Source organism: Maylandia zebra, linkage group LG12 (assembly GCF_041146795.1).
Source record: "Maylandia zebra isolate NMK-2024a linkage group LG12, Mzebra_GT3a, whole genome shotgun sequence".
Classification (NCBI taxonomy): Eukaryota; Metazoa; Chordata; class Actinopteri; order Cichliformes; family Cichlidae; genus Maylandia; species Maylandia zebra.
The window spans coordinates 16,356,920-16,366,805 of record NC_135178.1 but is presented as its reverse complement, the minus strand read 5'-3'; the positions used below and the strand labels follow the sequence as shown (position 1 = coordinate 16,366,805).

The window sequence follows — 9,886 nt, the reverse complement described above, 5'->3', positions numbered from 1 at the left end:
AGGAACAGAAAAGAGACTGGAAAAGCCACCTCCATAAAGTTGTACATGCCTACAATTGTACTGTTAATGAGGCCACTGGCTACCCTCCTTTTCTCCTAATGTTTGGTAGGTCACCACGGTTACCAGTTGACCTCCTCTTTGGCATTGAGCAGGAGGACAGTTCAGGCTCCTACCAGGACTATGTGGACAGATGGAGAAGGAGAATGGCTGAAGCTTACACTGTCGCCTCCAAAAATGCAGCTAAGTCAGCTGACCGAGGTAAAAGGCAGTACAACAAAAGTGTGCATGGTCCACCACTTCAAATAGGGAGTCGTGTCCTTGTTAGAAATGTTGTGGAGAGGGGTGGGCCAGGGAAAATCCGCTCCTATTGGGAAGACAACATCTACATCATTAAAAGACAAAAGGGAGAGGACAGTCCTGTGTTTGAGTTAGAGCCAGAGAATGGTAAAGGCAGGACAAGGATTTTGCACAGGAATATGTTGTTGCCTTGCGATTTTCTTCCGCTCCCAGCAGATAAGGAGGCAACTGTAACTAGTACTAAAACAAGGAAAAGACATTATAACAAACGGAAACAAACATGCATGACTCCGACACAAGTGGGGAGTGAGGAGGAGGAGGACACAGATGAGTTTTCTGATGCGGTTTTCACCTGGCCTTATCCTGAGCCTCAGTGTTCACCTACATTGGACCCCACAGCGGCAGAGTTTATGCCACTAAGGGACGGGGGTGAGCCAGATGAGCTTCCTCACATGTCAGGAGATGGCCAGGGGGACCCCAGCCAAGCTGATGAGGAGAAAATGGACAATAGGGAACCAGAGGATGTGGCTATTGTGGGGGCAGGGGAGGTGGACAGCAGCTCTGATGTCGAAGAGGCTTTGGAAACAGACCAGCCAAGTCCATACCCAAAGAGAGAAAGGAGGAGACCACAGACTTTGACCTATAGTAAACTTGGACAACCAAGTCTTGAAGAAAGAATAGTGGCCACCAAATGTGTGAATATTCAAGGTTACTGGCGACCTTGGTAAAAGGGGAAGATATAATGTTTACACTTGGTACCCCTATTTCAGATTGTAACAAATGTACCTATGTTGATTGAAATATTGTGACACATGGATTGCAGGCCGAACATGTGTATGAGTAAAGGGAAGATGCTTAGTGTTCAGATGAGATGTGGACAAAGTTAATGCCTTTACAGGAGAGTACAAATAGCATGGTAATTTGATAGATTGAATTGTGGACAAAAAAAAAAAAGCTGAACTGATTATATCAGGAGTATACACAACTACAGTGCACGGTAGTTTGGGTAACTTAAAAAAAAAAAAAAAAGGGTGTAATGTAACCTGGTACATAGTCCATGCCATTCTATTGTTCTCTATGGATTGTCGATTATAAGGTACATTTATGTCGGGACGACATTTCTCGAGTGGGGGAGAGTGTGAGAGATACACATATCGACGGGGCCGGGTTATGTTAAAAAGTATAAATGGTTATACTTTGTTCATTGGTTCAAAGGTACCCCACACTTCTTTTTTGTTTGCTTGTTTGTTCTGGTACTCATATTTACAAGATGGCATTGAACGCGCCATTGGTGTGTTAGGAAAACTCTTTTGTACATATGTTCCTTGAAGGGGTTTTGGAGTGGTTCTTTTTCCACCGCAGCAAAGGGCTAGGAGTCGGAGAGGAGGTGCTGTATGTTTTTGTGTTGATCGGATTGTGAAATAAAACATATACAGTGAGAAAGCAACTCGAGGAGTCATCCCTGCCTTAAAGCTGCAACACTGTTAAGTTTTTTGATGCTTTTCTTTTCATTACGAGCGCACACAGAAACAATCGCTGGGATATCACAATGCAAGCGCACCGAATCCATAAAGTTTAACAGCTACATGGGTTGCTGTTTCCCCTCTCCTGCTCTACCAAAGCTACTTCTCGCGGATGTCCAATTCATAATGTTCTCATGCATAATGTACATCAGTAAAAGCAGCTGCTTTGCTTCATCATGCCATGTGCTTTTACTGTACATCTAATAGTGCGGGATCTCCTGAGGCTCATTAAAACCGACAGCGTTCCTCTGACTTGGTAACTTTCAGGCTACAGATGATTGGGGATTCTTTAAGTATATTAAAAGCTACTGTATTTAAAAAGTAAGTAAAATATTATTCCTGGAAAAAGAGTTTGTAATTTCAAACTTATTTTCAGCATACTGAATGTCAAAATGTAGAGTTAAAGGCGAGAATCCTAAAGTCCTAAAAACAAAAACAAAGAGAGACAAACAAATAACACTAGGCTACCCCCAAGTGGTGACGCTGTATAACAGATGCAAAGTCCTGGACCACAGAGCAACAAGAGAGAGGCCATCAGTTAGCTACTGAAGCAACCAACATGTGACTTTAAAACAAAACAACTTTATTTGTTTGGCAATTTCATGACAAATTGCAGGAAAGATGTTTTTTCCTAATCTTTTATCAATTAATAAGAAAAACAAATAAAATACACACATTAATGGGAGTCTACTTTCCATTACATGTACAGTTCAATTTCTTATTTACAAAGTTCACCCCTAATCTTAAGAAGAAAAACAAAACAAACAACTCACTTGTGCATCGATGAATCTTCAACTTAAGGAAAAGGCAAAGGGACTGAACCCATCTCTCGGTCTTTTGCTCTTTTTAACAGTAGAGTGGTTAAAAGGCAGCGAGGTCATCCCTTCACCTTACATGATCAGACATTTACTCACACAGTCACAACTACTCATCATCGCTCAGTGGGGGAGCCCTGCTCACGGTAAAGATTAAAATAGTCTCAAAATAAAGCCGTGTAACCTTTACAGCTAAAATATGATACTTTTACTGTCACTGCTGTACAGCACGGATACAAACTAAGAAAGAAAAAAGGAAACGGCAACCTAGAGCTATATGTTACCATACTGTTGTGGCAATAATGCACATGAATGAGGCAGATGAAAGGTAAAACATTCATTTCTGTTTGAGAAGACAAAACAAAAAATAGAGGAAAAGTATTTGTGGCCAACACTTGCCACACCATCACTGTTAAAAGACAAATACAAACATGAGGAGGGGAAAAAAAAAAAGTCTGTAAAGAAATCCATAAAAAGGTGCTTAAAGATCTCAGATGTAGAGCTGCACGAGATTCAGAGGTTTTCCAGTTTAAAGAGAATCTATTGCAACATGTCAAATATAAAAGGAGTCACCTGCACAGAAGTCTGTTATTTTTAAGGGGTTTTTGTACACAAGAAAGGCCAAAAACAGTCAGATTAATTTTACACACAGTATTATTATGCATCTACATGATTATTTCGATAGAATATGGCTTGTTATGGTTATGTTTTAAAGGAGATTTGCAGTATTAATCACCAATGCGACTAAACCACATTAACAACGGTTTTTGGCTTAATACTGCCATTCACATCTCAGAGGCAATGACATTTGTTTTTATCACTTCCTTCGACCTGAGCACATCAAATCCATCTTATTTCGCTTTCACGTCAAATCAAAGTCATTTATTCTCATAATTACATTTTGATCTGTGTATGCAATGAATTGGGTTCTGTGTTCAGAGTCAATTACTGCACAATAAATAGGACAGGTAGGTAGATCTTGCAGGATTACTTTGGGTTTGTTTCTTCTCCTTTGTTACTGTAAAGCTCCATTACGTCACTCTGGCTAGTAAGGCAGGTTGTGTGTATATAAAAAGGAAAGTGCATTGACTTCATGGCCCAAAGGCATACTGACACATACATACACACGCGTACATACACAAAAAAATTCATTCGATTCATAAAAAACCCCACTTTCATTCCTCTTGAAAGCAGTAAACATCTTTGTCATCGTTAATAAATTAAAGGTTCAGCAGTTCACATTCATCAAATGGCTGTGTTTGTGTATCTGTGTGCAACAGCATTACGGCTAGGTAACATGTACAGTTCACATTGGTTATTGTTGTCCTGTGGCTTTTCTCAGAAGCTCTAGGTCTTTGCGTTTTTGAGTTGCAGGTCGCGGACAGCCATACATCTCCAAGCCCAGAGGCAAGTAGCGCTCCTGCAGCCCTAAGACGTCATCGCCTTGTCCAGCCAGTAGTGAAACCCAAAAAGGAGGTGAGGAACTCCCTCGGAAGCCCCAAAGTGCCAGACTCTCTGCGATAAAAGGAGCGGGGGAAAAGGCATGTAAAAGAAATCTAAAATACAGATAGACAGACAAACTAAAGTAGTACTAACCTTTACTATGCAGATCAGGATCTTTGGCCACACCAAGAGAGACCAGATGTGGTGCGATATTGACCAGCTCCCCCGACTGTCCCCACGTTGCCACGAGGACTATTGACCTGGAGGAAATAAATACTTCTAAAAAAGCCACTCTACAACCATAAGACATATTATAGTGTCATCCAAAAAAAAAGAAAAAAGGAAAACCACGTTAACCCAAACCAAAACCCACACAAGGAATTATTAAAATACATTTTACTTCCTGAAAACACTCATTTATATTCCTTTTTCCCAAAGTTTAAAACACGCCCTGAATACAGAGGGAAACATTTTACAAAAAATGCTTTGATCTTAGTAATTTATCACCAAATGAAAAAATAGAATATCTAATATTTAGTGACGGTCAAATAAATAATGAAGTCAATATTATGACGAACAATGTCAAAATAGAAACTAAAATTAAAAATGAGTTATGTTGGAAAGCTCATAAAAAACATGTCTAGAACTACATAATTTAATATAAAAGTTCAAATATCTTAAATCAAAAACACTGTATTGTTCCCTAATAGTTCTATGAATTACCTGCTGCGTGATGTTTGGGGGAAACATACAAAACAAAAGCTAATTCAGTTTATTTACACTGCAACAGAAAGCTGAATAATAAATGGACTGGATTATAATGAACTAAACAAAACAGACCATTTATTAAACTACACCTAACCCTTAAAATGTTAGTTTATTTTCATAGTCTTTTATTAACACTGCACTACAAACTGCATTATCAGTTGTTTGAAGTTAGAGGTGAAGAGAAAAGGTTCAAATAAGTCATTAAAAGAGTGATGTCTGTCTGTCAAAGGGGCAAACTTTGGGGAGAGCTATGAGGAGCAATTTAGATTGTGCAGTTTATTCTGTAATTTTTAAAATAATTGTTTCAAGATTTTTTTATTTTGATGAAATCTAGTTACACAAGTGTCTCCTGTGTGGATAATCCCTGTCTGAATCCCAGCGATAGGTTTGATTTCCTGTCAACTTTTATTTTTATGGGAATTTTCTATTTATTGTGCATATTTACGAACTTGATTTGTTTTGTGTATGTATTTATTTATCAGTTTTGCCCTGCCTCACCTGTTTGGTATGTCAGTTTTTAGGTATGTTTCCATCTTTTTATCCACTTTACTAAATGAGGTTTTCTTGGTGACTTTTCCAGAGCAGGCATCCACTGAGACCAGGAAAAACCCCGGCTGTGAGAAGGACATGGTGATCTCATTCACCTTGGGGAATTACAGCAAAGAAATTGGATTAAATAAACCCCGTTTTAAATCTGAAGTTTAAAACATGAAGATAAAGTGTTTGGGTGTATTTTTATCTGCCTGGCAGTTTTGCTTACAGTGATAAAGGAGACGTTATCTCCTCGCTGCTGCTCTTTAATGCTGAGAGACTTCACTTGAGTCTGGAGGTAGGAGGTCCATGGCTCACTGGAAAACACAAGCTGAGACAGACGCATGTCGATCAGCGGTAGTAGCTTTGGATTTAATTGACCAAATGAAGAGGTCACTTTAAATGTTAACAAACCTGTTTAGCACCGCAGTCTCTGCAGGGCTGCGTGTTTAGAGCCGGCATAGGCACCACGACTGAGGGAGCCTTGGCATACTTGGGGTAAGCTTTGGCTGTACAGTTACAGGTCTCTTTGGAGGATGTAGTGGCCGTGATCTTCACTCTTTCACAGCCTTTAACAGAACAGTAGCTGTGACCATCACGACCATGCCGGGCCCGAAGGTAGAGCCACAATAAGCTGGGGATGATGAGAAACAATAAACTTTTAGAAACTCAGTAGAGTCACCGAGGGATTAAAAAAAAAAAAAACAAAAAAAAAACACAATTGAAATAAAATTGATCTCATTTTTTATTAAAAAACCAAATCTCCTACAGTCATCACATTGCAGTATTTCCAACTGAGAGTTCAAACAAGGAAAAGGAAAAACAATCTTTCATCTCACCCAGCAGTCTGGTCAAAGTAGTACTTCCTCTCCATTGTCTTTTTCTGCAGCTCTGGGAAGGATAACACGGTGCCGTAGTCTGTGATGTCATCAAACGTGTTGCTTTGCCTGTCGTATGTGTCGGACATAATCTGAAAAGTGGTGTCTGACGGATAACAGAGTCCCACCAGCACCCAGTCATCCCTGAGTGAATGAAAGAGCAGTTTGAAAGTGGTTGAAAACATCAGTACACTACCCTTCAATGCAGTGTGTTGCATCCTCACTTGCAGGACATTACAGATATTTCAAGACTTGGACTAGCAGTGGCTGAAGAGGCGAACACACACAGTCATTCTTATTACTCACTTATCAAAGTTAATGAGAGAGAGGACCATTTCTCTGGGCGCAGGCCCACTCCAGTGCAGAGTGTAGCTCTTGCTCATCATCAGGATGGGCTGGTACTGCTGGGACGACGCCCCCTGGCTGTTAATCCCCCTCAGTAACAGAGGAGAATTATGGTATTCATCTCTGCTGATGGATAAACTCAGGCTAGGGGCTCCTTGGGTCTGGATGTACACCTAGAAGAGAGGAGGATGTTGTGGAATGTAACAATCACTTTTACATCAGAAGGACAGAACAATACTGAGGTGCAGACTCGAGTGCGCTGTACCTGAGAGTAGCGACCGCTGCATATCACTCCATTCCACTTCAGGTTTTTCACACAGCCAGGATGTTGGATCAGGTAGTTGTCTGCTCGGCCAACGTAGGTGTCACTGTAGCCTGTCACTGAGCCGTCCACATCGTGAAAGATGGAGGTTTTGTCACCGTCCAGGTTGTTTTCATCAAACCACTCTCCAGGTTGTCCAAAGAATGCACGAAGATGTACCTGAGGAGTTTATTTGTGTTACTTACTGAGAGGTGATTTTTAATCTAAGTTAAGCAGATACCTGCTTAACTTTCCATCGTTTCCATAATGATCTTCTCCATATTCCTGGGACAGCTCACTTACATTTTTTTTATAGAGGTCTGTTTGCACTGCATAAGGACAGGTAATATAACTGCATTATATTTTTTTGGTTTCTTGGCTGTGCATCTTTCAAAGTTTATGTGCCAAACTGAAATCTCCAATCAAGCTACTTGACAAATTAGCCTATTAAAGGTTGCCTTTGGATAAAAAAAAAAACACTGCACTGTACAATGACCCCACAAGAGGGCGCCAGTGATTTACAACAGTTTCTGCACAGGCCTGATTCTGAAAGATGGCTCCTTTATTCTTCTGTGTTCTTTCTGCCTGAAACGACTCCCGATTCTGTTTCTGCCAGGCCTCTGACCCAAACACACTAACAAGTTAAACAAACTCTTTGAAAACACATCAGATCTAAAGGGTAAAAATCTTCATGCTGGACATCAATGCTGGTATAGACTGGGTAATGTGTTAGGTAGGAACTAAAGGAAAGTTTGATGGAAATACATCTTTAAAATCGAATTGAAAAAATAAAATAAAAAAATCATGTAGCAGGCTAGTCCATTTTAACTGCTGCAACTCAAAAGGGTACTCAGTAATTCATATGGTCCCCAGATGCTTGGCTGCATGCCTGAGAAAGTTGGGGCATGCTCCTAATGAGAACACTGATGGTGTCCTGGGGGATCTCCTCCCAAATTTGGACCAGGGCATCACGGAGCTCCTGGAATTTTAGCGAGGCAAGCATGGGAATCAGTCAGTGGTTTCAGCTCCTTCATCCTTCAGGAACCGCCTGCACTCTCACCACATGAGGTCGGGAATTGTTGTGCACCAGGAGGAACCCAAGACTCACTGCACCAGCATAGGGTCTGACAACGAGTCCGAGGATTTTATTCTAATACCTAATGGCAGTCAGAGTGCCGTTGTTCAGCCTGTGTATCCCCTCCAAATGAGAGCAGATTCACCCTGAGCACATCTATGAAGAGCATAGGCCCAAGTGGTGGACCTGACAATCCTGGTATTCTATGGCAAATGCCAGTCAAGCTCTACAGTGCAGGGCTCTGAGCACACAGCAAACTAGGGAGAGTCTGGCCCTCATGTTAACCCCATGAAGGCTATTTCTTATGGTTTGGTCAAAGGCATTCACACCATTGGCCCGCTGGAGATTATTTTGTATGGATCTGGCAGTTCTCATCCGCTTCCTCCTTGAACTAGTGAGTAGAAACCAGTCCTACGGCAGGGGTGTCGAACTCCAGGCCTCGAGGGCCGGTGTCCTGCAGGTTTTAGATATCACCCTAGGTCAACACACCCGAATCAAGTGATCAGTTCATTACCAGGCCTCTGGCGAACTTCAAGACATATTGAGGAGGTAATTTAGCCATTTAAATCAGCTGTGTTGGATCAAGGACACATCTAAAACCTGCAGGACACCAGCCCTCGAGGCCTGGAGTTCGACACCTGTGTTCTACGGCACTGACCAGCCATCCTAGAGTAACTGCCTGTCTCCTGGAATCTCCTCCATGCTCGTAAGACTCTGATGGGAGACCTCTGTAGCGTCCAGGTATCACCCAATGCCACCAGTATTGACAACAACCTCACCCAAATGCAAACTAGTGAAAAAACAGTCAGAAAGATAAAGAAAAAATGGCAGTGTCTTCGACCTGTAAAAACATTCCTGCGTTGGCAGAGGTTTCATTGTTGCACCTCTAGTGCACTTGCTGCTAATTTCATTAACACCAAAGCAGCTGAAAATGTTTTGGCGTTAGCTGAAAAACCCTCGTGCTACTTAAGTGACCGGATCAATATCCTAGATGTTTAAGTGGCTTGATGCTATACTCTGATTAAAAAGTGTTCCTTTAATTTTTTTGAAGCAGTCTATTAAAAGATAGTTGTAGGGGTAAATAACAAATAGGAGCAAAGCACAAAAGAGAAAGTGGGCATAAAGTACGGTGCACTGGTTTTAGGTAGAAATAAAGGAAGGACAAGGGAATGAATCGGGTCAGAGAAGGAATATTCACATCTACTGTCTGAATAAACAGATATATCCCTGCTGACCTGGACTGAAAGCAAAGTCTCTGAACAGGTTCAAACACTGCTCAAATATTACACATTCCCTTTGGAAATACAACACTGGGACAGTGCACCACATTTACAAAAAAGAATAAAAGCTTCAATGTTCTTATGACGTCCCAAGTCAAGTCTCACTGAGCCTTACTTACTGTGGAGTGGAAGCTGAGCTGGGACAGGTTGTTTCGAGGGGTGAGCTGCCAGGTGTTCTTCAAGTTGAATCCCACTGCACTGGTATGACGCGTGGTGTTTTCTGGCGTAGTTCGTTCTGGTGTGGTTGTTGTGCGTTTATTTGTTTCGCTTAAGGGGGCAAAGCCACGAAATGTGCTCTGTGTAAGCCGCACTGGGCCATCGTAGATCTGAAAACCTCGGATTGGGAACGTCCTACGGTGGAGATGATGAGGAATGATAAGATAAGATAAGACTTTATTGATCCCACAACGGGGAAATTGCTGGAATATATAAAACCATATAAAACCAGACTGGGGTAAACAGTCATCATTTACATGGGTTACAGGACCATTTTAGTCATGAACTGGCAAAACCCAGCTGTGTTAACATTAGCAATGTAGATGTTACAGTCAGTGCAAGATAGCTGTGATAGCTATTTTAAGAGATGTTTAAAAGAAATCCAGAAAAAATGACCAAACAGAAAAAAAAAAA

General features: G+C 41.3%; 1 protein-coding gene across 2 annotated transcripts in view; it reads right to left on the bottom strand.

Annotated features, from left to right (window-relative positions):
- Positions 1-2,382: 2,382 nt before the first annotated feature.
- cemip2 (cell migration inducing hyaluronidase 2) overlaps positions 2,383-9,886 on the bottom strand; it is a 31,193-nt gene continuing 23,689 nt past the window's right edge. The window contains exons 16-24 of one of the 2 annotated variants that reach the window (XM_004544340.3): positions 9,376-9,607; positions 6,866-7,081; positions 6,562-6,773; positions 6,217-6,399; positions 5,792-6,011; positions 5,607-5,708; positions 5,345-5,490; positions 4,232-4,338; positions 2,383-4,150 (exon numbers count right to left, since the gene is read on the bottom strand). In XM_004544340.3, coding sequence (XP_004544397.3) covers positions 3,951-4,150; positions 4,232-4,338; positions 5,345-5,490; positions 5,607-5,708; positions 5,792-6,011; positions 6,217-6,399; positions 6,562-6,773; positions 6,866-7,081; positions 9,376-9,607 — 1,618 coding nt within the window. In that variant the 3' untranslated portion in view covers positions 2,383-3,950. The remainder of the gene's footprint in view (positions 4,151-4,231; positions 4,339-5,344; positions 5,491-5,606; positions 5,709-5,791; positions 6,012-6,216; positions 6,400-6,561; positions 6,774-6,865; positions 7,082-9,375; positions 9,608-9,886) is intronic. The other variant, XM_076890773.1, reaches the window with a different exon arrangement.